Raw genomic sequence first — 19,413 nt, 5'->3', positions numbered from 1 at the left:
CACGCACCCCATTCCGGAGAGTTTGGTGGTACAGGCGGCTATGGCCCCAGCGAAGCAGGCGTCGTATCCTACCATTCGTCCTGATAGGGACGACAAGCGTTTTGATGGCTGAGCGAAGAAAGTTTTCTTCAGGGGGTATGGCTTTACAGGACTGATCATATTCCCAAAGGGGAGGAACGGGATGGTTTCCTTGCTATGGTGCAGGATGGCAAGGATGCCATGTGTGAGTCTGTTCAGTCTGGTCTGGAAATGGCGGATTGTGCCAGCCGGTCCATGGCGGCGAGCACCGTAATACGCAGGTTTGCGTGGTTGTGGAAGTCGGGGTTTGCTCCTGATGTGCAAGCCCGGCTCCTCAACATGCCCTTTGATGGTGAACATCTTTTTGGCAGCAAGGCTGACGAGAGCCTTGAGAGGTTGCAGACCTCAAAAGCTGCAGCGAAGTCATTGAGCGCTGCAGTTCGCCAACCTCCGCCTTTTCGTCCTAGGGGACAGCAATGGAGGGGAGGTTCCTTTCGATATTACTCATCCTTTGGAAGTAGATCAAGAGGAGCTGCAAGTCAAAGGGGCCACCGTAGGAGTACCAGAGGTGGAAAACAAGGTACTCGAGGTGCCAAGGCTAGCTCGGGCAGTTGCCTCTTTACCCTCGGGCAATGCCGCAGCCGCTTCAGCTCAGTCATGAGGCCATGTCCCATGGTTCGCCGGTTGGGGGAAAGCTGGCGCAGCATCTTGTAGAATGGCGTGCCATTGCTTCAGATGTGTGGGTTTTGGAGATCATAGCCCACGGCTACTGTCCTCCTTTCCGGCAGAGGCCTCACGACAATCCACCAGGGAATCTCTTGTTACAGAGTCCGGATTCGCTCCTTGCGCAGGAAATACAAGCCCTGCTGGAGAAAGGCGCCATAGAACTGGTGCCTGTAGCGGAGAGGAACAAGGGATGGTATTCCCCTTATTTTTTGATTTCGAAGAAAGACAGAGGATTGAGATCCATCATGGACTTGCGCGGTTTGATCAAGCTCCTCAGGAAGGACAAGTTCAAGATGGTTACTCTTTCTCAAGTCCTCCAGGCCCTTCAACTTCAGGACTGGTTGGTGTCTCTCGACCTCAAGGACGCTTACTTTCATGTGCCGATCCATCCCAAGCACAAGAAGTACCTGAGGTTCGCGGTTGGCGACTCGCACTTTCAGTTTTGGGTCCTGCCGTTCGGATTGACCTCCGCCCCGAGGGTTTTCACCAAGATCATGTTGGTGGTGGCAGCGTATCTCAGGAAAGGGGGGATTCACGTCTACCCCTACCTGGAGGATTGGTTGATCAGGGCGCGCTCTCCCGAGCAAGTCCTGGATCATCTGTCCGTCACCTGCCACTCCCTTCACAGGCTGGGCTTCTCCCTCAACGTAAAGAAGTCCCACTTGACGCCAACTCAGCGGCTCTAGTACATCGGAGCAGTGCTCGACACATCCCTGGGGCAGTGTTTTCCTCCCCAGGTGAGGGCTCATCACATTCAGCAAATGGTACACAAGTTTCAACATGCCGAGAGTCTCCCGGCGTTCGAGTTCTTGAGGTTGCTCGGCCTCATGGCATCCTGCATTCTTCTGGTGCCAGAGGCTCCACTGCGGATGAGATCTTTGCAGTGGGCTCTCAAGATACAATGGTCACAGTCCTCCGGCAGGATGTCGGACCCTGTTCAGGTGCTGCCCTCGGTCGCCCAGGACCTTCTGTGGTGGGCCGTCAAAGGCAATCTGATTAGGGGGCTCCATTTTGGCTTCCCTGGCCGGAGGTGACGATTGTGACGGACGCATCCCTCACGGGGTGGGGGAGCTCATGCCAACGAGCTGACAGCCAGTGGTCGTTGGTCTTCGTCAAAGTCCAGACTGCATATCAATTTGTTGGAGCTGAGGGCCGTCAGGCTAGCCCTGAAGGCTTTTCTGCCGACTGTGCGAGGAAAGCATATCCAGATTCTGACGGCTAACACAGTGGCCATGTACTACCTCAACAAAAAAGGGGGGGCGCAGGGTCACTTCCTCTGTGCAGAGAGGCGATGCAGCTCTGGTTCTGGGTCATCCAGCAAGAAATTTCGATCTCGGCAGTTCATCTGGCCGGAGACGAAAACGAGACGGCGGATGCTCTAAGCAGGTAGAGCACGATCTCTCACGAGTGGGAGCTGGCACAGGAGATTCTCTTGGAGAAATTCGACCTTTGGGGACCTCACAAGTGGATCTCTTCGCCACTAGTGTCAACCGGAAGCGCGAAAGGTTCTGCTCGCGGGAATTTCCTCCAACAGGAGCCTTAGGGGACACATTCGTAGTGGAGTGGTCCTTCCCACTGCTGTACGCGTTTCCTCCAGTCCCCGTCATTCCGCAAGTGTTGCGGAGGCTACGGAGGTTCGGTTCCCGGATGATCCTCATTGCTCCGGCTTGGGCCCGGAGGACGTGGTACCCGGACCTTCTCTTGTCCATCTGCCCTCCACACCGTCTTCCCTACCGAGACGATCCGCTCTCATGGGAGGGGGGTCAGGTTCTCCATCCAGAGGTCAAATCCCTCAACCTTCACGCTTGGCTTCTGAACGGTTGAGGTATAAGGATTGAGACCTTCCTGAAGACGTGATGGAGGTGTTGCTTTCGGCCAGGCGACCTGCAACAAAGTCCCTGTACCGTTGCCGCAAGTTCTGCGACTGGTGCAGGGAAAAGAATGTGGATCCTTTTTCATGTGACATTCCTGTGGTTCTGTCTTTTTTTTCTTTCCTTGGCCCACAAGGGCCTGCAAGTGGGTAACATTGAATGTTACCTGGCGGCGCCATCTATCTTTAAGCGCTCGTCTGAAGAGTGTTCTTACTTTAAAATTCATTTATTTTCTCAGTTTCTGAAAGGGCTCACTTATGTGTTCCCACCGTCACCTTTCCAGGTGCCCGGTTGGGATTTGAACTTGTTCTTAAATTCCTCATGGGTGCTCCATTTGAGCCTTTACACTCTTGTCCTTTGAGACTGTTAACTCTTAAAACTGTGTTTTTAGTTGCGGTCACTTCCGTTCGCAGAGTGAGTGAGTTGCAGGCACTTTCTGTTAAGCCACCCTTCACTGTATTTCATAAGGACAGGGTTGTCCTTAGAGTCTGTCCTTCTTTTCTTCCGAAAGTTGTATTGGAATTTCATTTAAGCCAGAAGGTCATTCTTCCGGTGTTCTATCCTACTTCGCATCCTGGTAAGGACGAGGAGAAGCTCCATAGGTTGGATCCTAGGAGAGCTTTAAGTTTCTACATTTCACGCATGTCCCGGGTCAGAGTGGACGATCAACTCTTCATTGGTTACGCTGGAAGCTGTTTGGGACAAGCTGTTACTAAGCAGACTTTGTCTAGATGGATTATCTTGGCAATTTATGAATGTTACCGCTTGGCGGGTAAGGACCCTCTGGTAGGCTAACGGGCCCATTCTACTAGTGGTATGGCTGCCTCTACTGCCCTGCAGAGTGGTGTTCCTATTCGTAACATCTGTGAAGCAGCCACTTGGGCTTCCGTCCATACTTTTGTACGTCACTACTCCCTAGATTCTATCCATGGGCAGGATCTGGCCTTTGGCAAGGCGGTCCTTTACTCTGCAATTTGATTGGGCACTCTTAAATTCTATATTCTAAATTCTTTTCCCTCCTCCATATGTTGGTACTGCTTTGGGAGTCTGTCATAGATATGGAATACGTCGGAGGACCCAATCCCCTCGAAGAACAAGTTACTCTCTTACCTGGTAACGTTCTTTCGATGGGATGGTCTGACGACGTATTCCATATGGCTCCCTCCATGCCTGCCCCGCTACAGAATTTCTTATGCTATATCAGCTTACGTTTCTGCAAGGCTTTCTGTGGTCATACTGGCAGAAGATTAGTGGCACACGTTCTGGGTAAAAAACTACAACTGAGGCTACGGGCGTTGTGCGTCCTACTTATAACATCTGGTGACGTCGGCTCGACGGAGGCCCTCTAGGACAGCGTATCGATGCAGGACGTAGACGCCGAAAATTTTCCGAAGCAGCACAGCTGTGGTGATTACCCGTCATAGATATGGAATACGTCGTCGGACCATCCCATCGAAAGAACGTTAACAGGTAAGAGAGTAACTTGTTCTTCTATCCTTGGGAACTATAGTTTTCACAAGGGTAGGCAGATAAAGTTAAAGGGAAGCCCCAATGGGCAACCCTGCAACAATGAAAAGGTATGTACCAAAAGTTGTAAAAGAGGATACAATTAAAAAGACACTATGGAGAGTCTTAGAAATGACACCCTTAAAAAGAGTAAACGTTTCTGGGAGTGTGGAAAAAGGATCCCACTCACTGAGCCATAGGGAAAAATAATCCAGCTGTAAAACAAACATTTCTGGGGTTGACACAGGTCAGGGAGATTTATCATTGCTATGAAAATCTTACCCAACAAATGGTAATAAACACTTTTGCTCAGCCCATTGACCGAAATTAAGAGTATTCTTTTCTTGATGTTCACAACCCCTGCTGGGTAGGATTTTCTGGTGCTGAAAAGTTAGCAATCATTTATTTTTATTTTTATTTTGGCTGGTGGCCTCAACTCCTATCAGAGTCTTGGCTTTATCCTTCATCTGACTTCATGTTGCTTCTTGGGGATATTCTGTTATAGTTCCCTGCCAATCTCTGTGGCCAGGTTCTCCACTTGCCTCTCAAATTGTCGCTTCAACCTGGATTCTCCTAAACTCTGTTGCCACTAGCTTAGCCAACTCCCCTTCTCTCTCCCATGTGCTAGTTAAGCACCTTCGATTGTCAAATACCGGTTCTTCTCTACTAGTTCTTCTCGTCTTCGCCTTATCATCAAAACTTTTTCTGTCAGGAAAACGCTTCTATCACCACCCACATCAGGAAGCTTGTGACTCTTTTTGTACCGGTGTTGATAATGAAATACTGCAAGATCTGATTTGCGGGTCCATGTCCCCATTAGCTTTGTGCAGTGTACTTGGACCTGGATTAATGGTTCCTTCTCTTCCTCATGTGTTTGTGTTCTGTGGATAAATGACAGCAGGTGTGGATATTATTCCAATGATGGGAATTGGCCAATGCCCAGAGTCCTGCGGCCTTACTTGAAACAAAGCCTGTCTGCCATGTTGGTATTGTCATGTTGGCCTGCTGTTAACCCTCCTATGTTTTCTTCACATAGAGCATGTTTTACTTCTCCTGTTTGTGTGTCCTTGCACTAACCATGACCGCTGTGTGTGTTTTTTTCTGTAATGGTGACTTTTGCCTTCAGCTTCGGCCTGCATTCTTTGTCGCATTCACGAACCCAGTGTGTTTGGTTCTTCTAGTCCTGGACCCTTCATGGAGCCATGAATGGGGCTGCATGAAGTTGGAAATGATCAGCAGACTGTCTTGGTTTGTGGATTTTGTTTGAGGGCTTCTTAATTTGTGATTTATATTCCTCTTTTAGCCTGCATAGTATCTGTGACCAACCGTAAATAATGAGCACCATTGCTCATTATCCCCCTTTCTTCCTGCCTGCACTGTGTGTTGTGTGCTGGGTAGAACGGTTGTTATCCTTTATCATTGCCTGAGGGTACATTCAGAGAATTCTGCAGGATCCACCATGTACTACCTATGGTTTTCCCATCAAGGAGCGGTGGCTCCCCAAAGTTCCCCAGTCTTCCAGTGTAGGTGAAAAATCAGTGGGCTTGTCACAGTATTATTGGTAAACCCTGCTGTATATGTTCTGACCTGCCTTCTTAGCATGGCAGATGGACAGTGACCAAGGTCTGACTTGGCATTGAGTTTAATCGGTCCGTTGCTATACAGCACAGATGTACAAACTTGGCATTCACCAGTTTATTAAATTATGCAGCAGTGTTTTATGTAGAAATTCGCTTCTTCCGCACAGGTGAAGATGACAATACAAGTTGCATGAATACTGCTTTGAGCTCCTGTACCAGTATGCTTCCTTAATAGACAAGGCTGTTGATAAAGGCCTCAGGATGTGCACTTTCTGCTAGCTATTGGCCTGTTATAAATGACTATTTGCAAGTAAGAAATGGTGTGCTGTGTGTATGTGTAGGGGGCCAGTGACTTTCATTCCCAACTATTAGCGTTGACCCCTGTTGATGTCCGTGGTGAAGTTGAGGCTTGTGCCACAGACTTGGTATCCTTCGTTATTCAAGGGAAATTACCTGCTTGTTTACTCCTCCTTTTTTTTTTTTGTTCTTTTTTTTTTGGTGCTGGTCCATTCCCTTGTCCCTCCTTTTCCAAGGGAAATTTCTTGTGGTATACAATGGGACGTTAAAGGCATATCCATGTGCAAGTGAAACTAAAGGTAACTACTGACTCGTATTGAAATGGATGCGTTATGGTCTGGTGATTTATTTTTTATAGCCATGGATGTATGGAAATGATCAGGCTTGAAAGATAAGAGATGGAAAATGGAAGATTTAAGAATAAGGAGCAATCTAAAGAATGTTTCACTGCCATTTGCATTTTTGCTAAGCAGCAGTGTTTCACAGGTTTACATTTTTTTTAATTTTATCACCTAGTTCAGGGTGCAATACAGGTATTTGATGATTTGTGAAGCGGGCTCTTTAGAGGCTGTGCCACAGGCACTTCTAAAACGTTCCAATTGGGAGGCCACAACTACAGTTTGGGGCATCACTGATTTGTCACATTGATAGTGCAACATGTTTTAAGACTGGGACAAAAGGAATTCCCAAAAGCTACCTTCACTGAAGGTAAAGCATGACAACAGTTGTCATGGTTTCCAACGCTGCTTTTTGGTCAGAATTGAATAGTTTGTGCCCATTTTGTGTTCTTTCACTCAATATTTATTTCGGTAACTATCGTAATGTATATTTAGGCAGCATTTTTGTTGATTGGTTTAGTGTTATCAGTATCAGACTTTTTATCAGTATTTTGGACAGATATCTAATTTGTGTCGGCAGTGACCATAGGAACTGTGGTTCATTTTAGTGTGCTATCCATTCACTCAATACTAGTCCCTTCCATTCACTAATTTTGGCATACATTTTGTAAAGTCCTCTTACAGTGACCTCTGTGTCAGTCCCAATATAAACCTCCACTCCCTGACGTTTTTCATTTTATGGTGAGGTGTGGGAGAGTGAACCAAAGGGCAAGCCATCTTGCACTGTCTTGCAGTGTGCTTTGCTCCCTACAACTGACATCACTGCTATGTTCATGTGCCAGGAAACTTACTTTCTGTATTTCAATGTGTTCTGTGCATGCTTATTTTGTTTTTCTTATATGCTTCTTGCACATATGCTGTGTTTACCCTTAATTTGGCATTCAGTTTGACTGTCCAACATCTGTCCCTGGAAGAATACATGGTGCTCAATCTCGTAGTATTAGGACTGCTGAGTAGATTATGGTTTGTATCACTCACATGAATGTACTGGTACATTAGTTGTATGTTATTTCTGCCTCATCCTTGTTACAGGAATCAAAGCAGAAAACATGAACATGTTCAAAATAATGTAAAGACAACTTTGAAAAACAAATGAAGTCAAATTAAGTTTTGGGACTAGAAAATTATGAATGTGTTCCCTTTCCCTTGATATACACTTTGTGAAACAAGGTCTTCCAAATTATTTCTTGATTTAGTGAAGAAAATTCTCGTTGTTTTATAAACTCAGCTTGGCAATTGACAGGCAGAACCTTTAATGGGAATGAACAGCATGGCAGTAGCAGTAGCAATGTGGTCATCCTAATAAACCGTGCACTGAATTTTTTGCTTTTTTGCTGACAGGATTGCCATAATCCGAGTAAGTATTGACCCAGCACTTTAAAGCATGGCCTATTTATTTAAAACATTTTAAAGCAATCCCTGACTCGCAAGAAACTGTGTGCTCCACAATGCACACCAGTCGCTGATAATAAAAACAAATGATAACAATTTCATAATAGCCTAAAAAGCTATACAGGTCCTCCACTCGATTGATCCCTGCACCCTGCCACTCCTGAATGATAGCGTCGTCGCATGTTGGTGACAGTCTCAATATTCCACAGAGGGATGCCTGGATCGAAGCGAAGTCCACTTTTAGTCACCTCATGACTCTTTTCCAGGCATGTAGGGTGCACGCCACAGGGTCGAATTTACATTTGTCCCATGTCCTTTTGGAGATCAGGCCCCCCTGCAGCGAGAGCGGATGCACTGAGCACCTTTCTACGTGTACATGCGTGGAGGCCGGGGCAGCGAAATATAGTTGACATGCTAAAAAATATAATTCCACATCTGGTGCCCCAACGCCCCCTCTATCCCAGGGAAGAGTTAATGTATCCCAGCTAATCCTTGGGTTTCATGGGTGCCATGCCAGCTTTACCAGCTGTGCTTTCACTTCCGTGAAGTACCCGGCCCCCTGCCAGACAGGGATGTTTTGGAATATATATAATAGTTTGGGAATCGCCACCATCTTGGCTACTGCTATCCTGCCCAGCATTGAGAGGGGGAGCCTGCACCACCTCTCCACCCTCGCCTTCGGAGTATGTAAGTATTTTATATGGTTGTCTGCTAATAGTGTTTGGGCATTTCTACGGACTCCCACCCCAAGGTACGGGACAGCCGTTTGCTTCCATCTGTACCCTTCAATGTCTGGGGGCTGTACCATGGCCTCATTCAATGGGAATCAGATAGATTTAGCCTTGTTCATTCTAGACCTGAAGCCTCACCAAACTGCATCACCTCCTGTGACAATGGTCCCAGATTGGTCGCTGGTTCTTTCAAATATAGTATTGTGACGTCTGCGTGTAATGACACCAGCTCCCTAGTACCCCCCAAAGCTAGGCTTCTCGCCCTATGAAACTTTCTTTGTCGGGCCGCCATCACCTCTATTGCTACGGCAAATAGCAAGGGCGAAAGCGGGCAGCCTTGCCTTGTTCCCCGCCCCAATTCAAAGGCCCTAGATCTTATAACACCAATTCCAATCCTAGCACTCGATCCAGCATACAGCAACCTTACTGCTGAGAGAAAGTACTCTGGGATTCCTAGCTGGTGCAGGAACTCGAAAAGGAAATTCCACTCAACGGAGTAAAATGCCTTCTCCATGTCTACATCGGGGTCTTATCTGGGCAAGTATTGCAAACTACCTAAGCAGATTAGAGGAGGTCGACCTCCCGGGGATAAAACCCGACTAGTCCACAGCAATGATATGCGAGATATATTCGGGAGTAGGCGGTCCGCTAGTACCTTCGCAAATATTTTTGTGTCTAAATTTAGCAGTGAAATTGGGCGCTACGAGGAACATTCTAAGGGGTCTTTATCTGGCTTCAGTATCAGCATGATTACTGCTTTGCACATTGTTGTGGGGAGCCGTCCTACCCTCATGCACTCCTCTCACACCGATAGCATGTGCCGAGCTATCTCTGGGCCCCACTCTTTGTCGAACTCGGCCGTGATTTTGTCCGTACCCGGCGCTTTGTAGGAGGGCAGAGCTTGTATTGCCAAGAGAATATCGTCAAGCGCTATCGGAGCAGCCAGTGTTTCTACCGCTGCCACACTCCACAACGGGAGGGCTGCCTCCTTTATGTATCCCTCCTGCTCTGCCTTAGGTAACGACCCTTTTGAGGCGTATAAAGCTTTATAATATTGGCAGAAGGCATCCGTTATAGCCTCCAGTGTCCTAACCGCGGCAATATCTGTACTGCCCCTTTCATGTCTGACCATCGTGGCTAAGAGTCTGCCCGGCCTTCCCTCCTCTCCGTATCTACGGACCATTGTGGGCTGCGCCAGATACTTGACCTCCCGCTCAGCATGGTCATTGAAGCGCTCCAGCGCTTCCCTCAGTTTAGCCATTGAGCCAGACCCGCCCCCCCCTTATCCACCTCACCCTGCCGTGACTTAATTTCGAGTTCTGTTTCATTCATTTGTCTAGGAATCAATTTTAGCACACCCCGTTCTTCGTGGAGGGAACTTCCCCGAAGTACAACCTTAAACGCCTCCCAAACTGTTCCCATCTCAGGTACTGAGCCCACATTCTCATGAAAGTAAGATTTAATCAGAGCATGCACTTGACCTCTAAACACAATATCCGACAGAGCGGTCGCCTTAAACCTCCAAAAAGGGCAAGGGCGCACCACCCCATCCGGATTCAAACACCATAGGACCGGCGAGTGTTCAGAGTCCTGGGCAGAAGAGCGCAGTCGACTGTACGGTGTACCAGGAAGGGGCTTGCCAGAATATAGTCCAGACGCGATGATGTCCCGTGTACCGTCAAGTGGAACGAATACTCCCTCCCCTCTGGGCGGAGCAGCCTCCACACATCTCCCAGCTCTAGCTCCCCCACCCGCCATTCTGTCTTTCCGTGGGTCTAGTGCTATGTTGAGGTCACCAGCCCACACTAGACTGGTGTGAAGAAACCTATGGCACTTATTTATGACTCAAAAAAACTAGGGTCGTCCACATTGGGACCGTACATGTTGACTAATGTGACCAATGTATTACCCCAGCACCCCAAGATAATCACAAATCTTCCATTCGGATCGATTACAGTCTCGATTGTACGGAAGCCTGGGGACTTATGGACAAGTGTCATCACCCCCGCTGAATATGACGAATAGGAAGTGTAGTACTAGTCTCCCCAAGACCTGGCAACCCCCTCTTTCCCTCTACCCATCAAATTTGTTTCCTGTAGCATGACGACATTGGCACCGTACCTTTCGCAATACTGGATCACTTTCCGGGCCTTGCATGGGTTGTTGAGACCCCGCACATTGCAGCTAATCACGTTACATCCCATCCCGAGTTCAAGTGCTGTATAGTCATCCCTGCCTTGTGTGCGTACTCATGAAGATCACGTGTCTGCTGCTGATCGACCCCATGAGATGTGAATCCTTTGGAATTAACAACCCCCTGCCATCCCATCAACTCCCACCCCTCCCTCAACAACATTCCCCAGTTTACCCCACCCCCACCCACACTGCCCTCCCCCAACTTGCAGTGACTCAAGACCTCCATCCCATGAACCCTCATCAACAACTTTACCATGGGTCACAGCCCGGGGGCACCGGACACTGCCACCAAATGGCCTCACACCTCCCTGGACCTTTGGGGGGGGGGGGAGACCTTTAAAGCAGCACTTTAGCATGCAGCAGGACTAATTTACATTTTCAGGCGATTGTGTCAGACACCATCAGGAAGTACATATATGACAAACAACTTTAGCCGAGAAATGGCCAGGTCTAGCCAGTTTCACTATTGAGGCCAAACAAGGTTATTTCTACAACGTCTCAAGGAAATCCTGCACCGCCCCTGGGTCTTTAAAAAAGTGTGCCCGGTCCCCATACTGGACGCGTAGTTTGGACGGGTGTAACATGGCATACTGCAGTCCCCGCTGCCGCAGGGCTAACTTTGCTGCAAGGAAGGAGAGGCGGGCCTTCTGTACAGAAGGGGTGAAATCAGGATAGAAGGACGCCCTTGGCCCTCATTACGACCCTGGCGGAAAGTAACTGACCTGACCGCCATAGCGTAAATAGCGTTTCCGCCATTGCACGACGGAGTAAAGTGCGGCTAATTCTGACCCATCGGGCACGAGCATTACGCCATGGCGGAAGTGCAAAGTCCGCGATGGCGGAAATGTCCCCAAAACGCCCCTCACCGCCGTCGTACGGCGCCCTAGGTGCAATTCCGCCACCCATCATAGCGGTCACCGTAATGAGCGGTAATCGCAAAATACGGTGACCGTAAATATACGGAAACGGAAGTAAAAACATGGGGCCGGAACGGGAAACGGCACGCCGTACACCCATAAAATCAGAATCCCAACACAACCATTAAAAATCCTACCCTGAGACACATCCCAACCCGTCAGCCACCCTAGTGAAAACAATCAAAATGGGAAAAGTTGCGAAAAAAGCGTGCGACCGCAAGCGGCAGGTCCACTTCTCCCATGAGGAACTCACCGTGCTCACAGAGACCCTCCAGGAGAATGCTGCCGTCGTCTTCTCGACGCAAATGACCAGGACGGTACTTGCGAACAAGAAGGCCATATGGGCCCTGGTGGCACAGCGGGTAAGTGCGGTGGGGACCGCACCCCGCAACCCACAGCAATGCAGAAAGCGATGGGACAACTTGCGGATACGCGTACGGAGCATACTATCGGCCAACCGTAACATTGCCACAGCTACCGGGGGAGGATCGGAATCACCCATCAAGTTGACCCCCTGGGAAGAAATCTGTGCCTCCACCATTGGAATGGAGAGTATAGAGGGAGTCGGAGGGATGGAGAAAGGAGTGCAGACATCCGAAGAATCAGGTAGGTGGGCCAAATAAAACAATGCTAAATCCACAATGTCCAATCATGTGAAGTACCATGTGTCCACATAGTGCAACAGAAACACATGTCCAGGAGAACGTCCACATACATTGGCCTGATAGCGCACTTTAAAAGTCACATTAAATACATAAATCATAACAAATCCTAAAAACACCCTCTACACGTGCAGCATGCACACCCTAACTGCAGGCTGCAAAACAACTGCATCCTCAATCCACACAAAAATGAAACCACCTCCAAGGCCCTGACCCAAATCACCCTCAGGTACCACCCCAATGCATGTGATACATTGCCATTCCAATTTCCACAGACCCATAAATAACGCTCGCCCTCCTTTACTCCACCACAGGGTCCGATTCAAACGACAAGCTTCAGGACACCCCTACCAGCACACCTGCAAAGAGGGCCAAGACCAACGGCCAAAGACCCTCCACCTCAGCTGCACGGATCAAGACACGGCAGTAGCACAAATCAAGTGGCAGCACACAGGAGGGGACTTCAACAGGCATCCCAGCAGCCAGCATGCCCACAACAGCAGCACCACAGGTCCCCCCAATGGATGCCACAGAAGGCACTGCTTCTGGTGGCAGCAGCACCATAGGTGACACTGCATTAATGGCAGCATGCTCCGACACAGAAAACGGTGCTGTCGATGTAGGATCCATCCATGACCTGTCTCAATCCCCCTGTTTGTTTCATCCCGTACACCATGAGGATACCACGCAGGGGCACCCACAAGACGACGACTGGCCATCCCCCACAAGCCCTGTGGCAAGGCAGCCCCTCTGTGACACCACCGCAAATGGGCATGGCCCAGCAGAGGCAACAGTCCCTCGACCAGGTGATCGTGCAACAGCAGCAACTGGCCACGCTCCTCAAGGAGCATGCTGATGAATGTGGGGGTACTAAGGCAGCCATAGAAACATCTACTGAGACACTTAGGGCAGAAATGGAGAGAAGTACAGAGACACTAAGGGCACAAATGGAGAGAAGCACCGAGAGCCTGAGGGTACAAATGGAGAGAAGCACCGAGAGCCTGAGGGTACAAATGGAGAGAAGCACTGAGAGCCTGAGGGGGGAACTGCATGCGACGTCCAAAGACGTATGTGCTGAGCTTGCCGCTGTGCGCCGTGTGCTCACTGAGCTCTCACAAACCCTTAGGGACATGCATGGACGTGAGCAGGCAGAGACATCATCCGTTGCAAGTTCCGTCCAGGGCAGCCCCCAACGTAGATCTGGGAGGAACCTGCGCTCCACAGGCAGGGGTGCCCCTGATACCCGGAGAGGGGGCTTGCAATAGCGTCTGCCCACTGACAATGAGCATCTTTGGACACTGGTGTTCGGGGGGGAGGTAGGAGGGTGGAGGGGGTGTGTTGGGCTTTCTTGGGTGGCGGGTCGATGGGGTGTGTAACATAATTTCACATATGCTATAAACATTTCACAATCATCCAATGAGATGTGTGGACATTGATCTTTGTGTACGAGGCCTTTATAGGCGTACAGTCCATATTGTGCATGTTCCAGACACACACAGTGCCACAAGTCCCGTGTCCATGTATCAGCCACCAGGCGTGAGTGCTAGAAGCATGAATCTATGATATTCTGACGAATTTCACAGGCCTCCTGTGCCTCGCGGACTCCTTGAGGTGCTGCCACATCCCCACCCTCATCATGACCATCTTCAGGTGCTTGCAGTTCTGCGTCGGGGCATGGGCACATTTCTACGTACGCACATGTTGTGTAGCATGACACATGCCATGACCATCTTTGCAACCTTCTCATGGCGCTACAGGAGTGCCCCGCCAGACCTGCTGAGGCAGCGGAAACGAGCCTTCAGTAGGCCGAATGCCTGTTCTATGACTACACGGGTACGTGAGTGGGCATGGTTGTAGTCCTCCTCATGCTAGTTCTGTGGGTTCCGGAGTGGTGTAAGGAGCCATCTCTTCAGTGGATACCCGGCATCACCTGTATGTGGACAATAAAGGATGTTTGTGGAATGACATTGCTACGTACGCATCCCCCCCCCTTCCTGCCAGGTCATTGCCGCATCACATACCCCACATTATCATGCATGAAATGAGACTCACCGAGTAGCCAGGATCTGTTCCCTGCGTGTCGCTCCATGTAGCGTGGTATTGTAGAGTTCCTCAAGACCATAGAATCATGGGTTGATCCAGGAAATCTGGCACAACAATGTGTAAAGATCCTGTTGGAGTCACACACCATTTGTACATTAAGAGAATGATATTGTTTCCGGTTGCGGTACTGGACCTCCATGGCATGTGGGACAACCAATTCCACATGGGTGCAGTCGATGGCACCAATGCAACCCGGTATGCCGGCAAGTGCATGGAATCCCACTTTTGTGTTTGTAATCTCCTGCTCCGAGCGTGGTAAAGAGATGTAGTCGTCTGCGTGCTTCAGGAGGGCATCGAGCACTTGCATTAGTGTCCGTGACAACAGTGGCTGTGAAATGCCATGCAACTGTCCGACTGTGTGCTGGTAGGTGCCTGTGGCCAGGAAGTGGAGTACAGACACCACCTTCAGTAGGGGTGGGATGGCGGTTGGGCTATCTATCATGCTGACAAGGTCAGCGTGTGTCATGTCCACAATGGCGGTTATGGTGTCCCGGTCCAAACGGTAGAGGGTGTGGATCTGCTCATCAGTGAGGTTGAACGGATGTGCTCGGAGGCGTGGGATTGCGGGCTGCCTGCGTGGTGGTAGTGGCTGTGCTGGTGGGCCTTGCTGGCCCTGCCTTGCCCTCCTCCTCCTCCTGCGTCTCCTCTGTGCGGCCGGTTGTTGTAGTAGTTGGTGTTCGTCTTCTTCTTGAAGTTGGAGTACTTGCAGTGCTATCAGGTCCCCTAGGGCCAACATCGCTAGTCCTGCCGGTAGCATTTTGGAGTGGGTGTGGTTGTGGGAGGGGGTTGGGTGTGCAATTTATGTGTTTTCAGGCTGTATAGCCTCCACCTGTGGTGATTCATTCCACCTGTGCCAGCTGCAATCCCCTTTGGGCGAGCACGTCCCGCACACAACGCTGCAATTTGACGCATGGCATCTTGCTATTACAATCATGTATTTAATCCCGATGGCAGTGAAATATTGGTTTATATGTTCATTCTGCTATGGTCCCATTGTTTCACATACTATCTTTGCAGTCACGAACAAACTTGTGAAGGGTCAGTGGAATGTAGTACTCGATTAACGGTGGACCCTCATGCAGCACTGTACCGAGGTTCACCGACGGGCGGGGCGTCCCATTTGTGAGTGAAGCCAGTTGCCATTTTCACACACTGCCGCACTACATGGATGAATTTGTGATTTCAAGCGGTCACAGATGCCTTTTCAACGTGATGTTGCAAATGAGGAATTCGAAGGACAGCGCTTTCGGTTTTCAGCTAGCGGCGAGGAGACGCCCACAGGTCTGACTGCAAATATAACGTTCTATTGTTTAATGTCCTTCGGACAGGGGCCATGGCGAGAATGCAATGATTGATATGAATAGTATGGGATGCGCAATAGCGTAGTGGACGATAAGGCAGGACGTTCCCAAATACATGTTACTTCACAACACTAGAATTCAGGGCTGGAGCACAGTGGATTTTGCAGACTGCATTACGCACAGACTCAATGGAAATTTCACATGTTATGTGAGTAAATAATCAGGCGTTTTTATACCGGGATGAGGGAATGATGTATGGATGCATGGACAGATGATTTAATTGAGAGTTTGCCATGTACATGGCTTTTTGGAATCTATCCCCTTCCCCTGCGCTATGTGATGCAGAGCTGCCATAGTGGGACCATCGTCTATCTGCCCTTGTTGAACCCTCCCTGTCTCGACGCGCCTTCAAACACTTGTGTCTATGCATGTTACTAATCCCATCTAATGGATTCTGTTTTAACAGACGCATGCACACAAACACTCGTTTGTAATAGTGTTTTCACCTCGATTTACATAGTTATGATTCGCAAGTGATTTTTGGGTGGAAATAATCCTTTTGAGTGGGCTAGCATGCATATGGCTGTAGACTTAGTGTGATCATTGAAGTGAGTAATTCAAATGAAGTTCTGATGCCCATACTATTCTTTTTCATTTCATTTGGGTGACAGGTATCTCCTCCCCTTTTGCCGCTGCCATCTGTATGCCACTCCTGCAGATGGCTTTTACTCCCGACACCTGCTGCTTCGAGTTAATCAGTGGAGCACCATTACGATCTTATGGGACGATCGCCAATGGGCCACATGCCCTTACGCAGTACTAGTGGCTAGGAGTAACATATCGACCTTTCAGCTGGACTAGTGCCTACCTAATGGGACGGCCCTGCGGTTCTAGGCGCTTCCATGTTGCCTTTTTGAACGTGAATGTAGCCCCTGTGTACCATGAAGGAACAGGGCGTCACACAAGAAGAAGCTGGTCATTTATTGCGGATGCAGCCCACATTAATGCAAAATATTTTGGAGTTTATGACCTAATAGCTGTATGGGCTTGGTGATTTTGATGTGCATTAAAATTTTATTCTGATATTAACCGTGTAGCGTTATTCTTTGCAAGTAATGTAGCATATTCCTATTTGTGGAGCGATGTATTGTGAGAAGATCTGCATTGGCTTCCGGCTTCTGAGTATAGTTGCGTGGTACTGTACTGGCCGCGTTTGCCTACGAAGCCCAGTAAGGTCAGGGATAGGGGCTGCCATTATGACTGTTTTAATGATGTCATGCTCAGGGGCGGGGGATTAGCTTTTGTGTAACAGATGCCGGTCAGCCAGGTGGATTGGTGGAATGATGTGATTATCAGAATATGGCTGGTCACAGGTGCCTGTGTTTGCGTGCGTTTCTTGGAGGGAGACTGAGGTCATGTCCATTGGAATAGCTTCTGTATTCGTGCCATCTGTGCCCTGCAGCTCCCATTGGCCCCTCTTGAGATGTGCCTGGCTGCTCAGTCACTCTGCCAACTTGTGTGGTACATGCTTATGCTGATGGTTGGTTTGTTTACTGGCAAGAGTACAGGGCTGGTGCAGTCCCCCTCGGGATACTGCTTTGAATGTTGCCTTACACTGGTGTCAAGCGATGGGGGCCTGTTGTTGTTTTGTCTCATATTTCAGTTCATATTGCTGTACTTGAACCTTCACATGCCTGTGCTGCATCAGTACGGCAATGGTGACATGCCAAATATGGATGGCCACTCACAAGGCACTTGGAGCCCCTACATTCATTTGTTCGTTGGCATGCATGGGTGACTTGTACATTTCACTGGTTGCATTGTGTGACTTCATTGCACCTACGAGGAGTTGTGCAATGTGGACAGGGAGTGGTGTACAGGCACTCAGTAGGGCCATTTACGGTTGGTTCACGATGCCGTAATTCTCACCATGGCGGAATGGTACTTTCCGCCATGCTTGATGGCGTTAAGTAAATGTCTGCTAGGGTCAGAATTCGCGTACCGTTGCGCCATGGTGGTAATTACGGTTTTGCATGGCGCGCGTGCGCGTACTTGGTGCAGTTAGCGTTGGCGTTCACTACGGTGTCGCTAATGGCATCGTACTTTACGGTGACGGGTCATAATCGCACCGAGCGCTATTCGATGGCGGTATTGCATTTCCGCCATCGTTTTTCGATTTCCGCCAGGGTCGTAATGAGGGCCCTTGTATTTTCATGGGTGAGATTTCCAAGTTCCCTAGCTAGCGTCACGATCTCTATATTGCAATAAACGCGCCGAGGGCTCTGGCCTGGCCTGGGGACAGTCTGTGAAACCCGGTGCGCTCTCTCAACCAAGAATTGGGAAGACAGTGGGGGCTCTTGCAGAACCTCTTTGACAAAGTTCTCCATGAAGACTTCCATGTTCTGCTGCGGGATTGGTACTCCCACCACCTGATGTTGTTTCTTCGTGATCTTGCCTATAGGTCTTCGTTTTTTTCCTTAACTGACTTCACTTCCCTCTGCAAGTCTCGGATCGCCCTTATCACTTCACCACTGGTGTCCAATGACCCCACCTGCTGCTCGACTTCGGATATTCTTCCGCTCTCCTTCTCTATGCGCTCCTGCATCCTATCCACCTTGTATGCCACCCCATCCAATTTCGTATGGATGGATGCAAAGCCTGTTCTAATTTCCACAAAGACCAGACTAAGCTCCGACGCTGGGTTGCTTCCGCTTGACACCGCCGCAGGCTCATCCCGACTCGGGAGAGGTGACTTATCTGAATTGTCCCGAGGGGCCAACATCTTCTCGCTCCATCTGCCCAGCCCTTCCTTCTGGGAAAAGGTCAATCGGGACTGGCGCTTGTATCCTTTGGCCATATACCGCTCTTTTCTTCGCACAACCTTGCTGTTCCAACACAAGTGAAAGGGCCCGAGTAGGTAAGCCTGTGTCCACCTCTTTGCAAGTTGGGTCCTCGCTCACTAGCTACTAGGTAGGCCAGGGGGTGCCCCCCACCTGTTTTCACCTGCAATCCCAGCCCGCCAGGGGGCACTCGCTAGGCGTCCTTTGCAGTGTTTAAGGGTGCAGGCTGGGCGAGCCAGAGAATGTCCTGGATGGGCAAGCCCGTAATAGTATCTTGATGTTTATTGCTGTAGTGTTACACCCTGGGTAGCCCACCATCCCTTGACACCTATCAGTCCCTCCAACCTTTCAACGTCCTCCCTCCTCACCTGCCGCTCAAGACACCCGCCAGCCAGTGGCGCCTGGGGTCAAACTCCTAAGCGCCCGTGAGCAAAAAGGGAAGGGGAGAAGTCCCCGCCCCCGGTGGCCTCTCGCCGTCTGTAGCCGCACTTGTCCTCCTGCAGCTCTGCACTACAGTTTGTGTCCCCCTACCGTCCGGCAGCCGTTGCGGATCACCTGGCCCAATCCTCTCTGGGCCGCCGCTCACTCCCAGCTGGGGTTGGGGCACCGCACCCAGCACTCCCGCAGGATCAGCTCCGCCAACAGGTTTCCACCTCCCGGCACAGCGTGGTCTGTTGGGTCTAGCCTCAGGGCCGCGCGCCCACACTCGCGCAGCCTCGGCACCTCAGTGTCAGATGGTTCTGCCGCCGCCACTCTTCGCAGGATTGCAGTCCCTGTGCGTTCTCCGAGGGTCTCTCGGCAGTCAAGGCTCAAGCAATAGCTGGACGGCACCTCCAGCAGTGTTTCCCCGGGTCAAGATACACTGAACCCCTCAA

General features: G+C 49.8%; 1 protein-coding gene across 1 annotated transcript in view; it reads left to right on the top strand.

Moving 5' to 3' along the window:
• NEPRO (nucleolus and neural progenitor protein) overlaps positions 1-19,413 on the top strand; it is a 362,800-nt gene that overhangs the window by 158,542 nt on the left and 184,845 nt on the right. Inside the window, exon 5 of the mRNA XM_069640036.1 lies at positions 7,282-7,359. Coding sequence (XP_069496137.1) covers positions 7,282-7,359 — 78 coding nt within the window. The remainder of the gene's footprint in view (positions 1-7,281; positions 7,360-19,413) is intronic.

This window comes from Ambystoma mexicanum, chromosome 7q, assembly GCF_040938575.1.
Source record: "Ambystoma mexicanum isolate Mex_15411 chromosome 7q, UKY_AmexF1_1, whole genome shotgun sequence".
NCBI classification, from domain to species: Eukaryota; Metazoa; Chordata; class Amphibia; order Caudata; family Ambystomatidae; genus Ambystoma; species Ambystoma mexicanum.
This window is presented reverse-complemented; position numbering and strand designations above follow the sequence as displayed.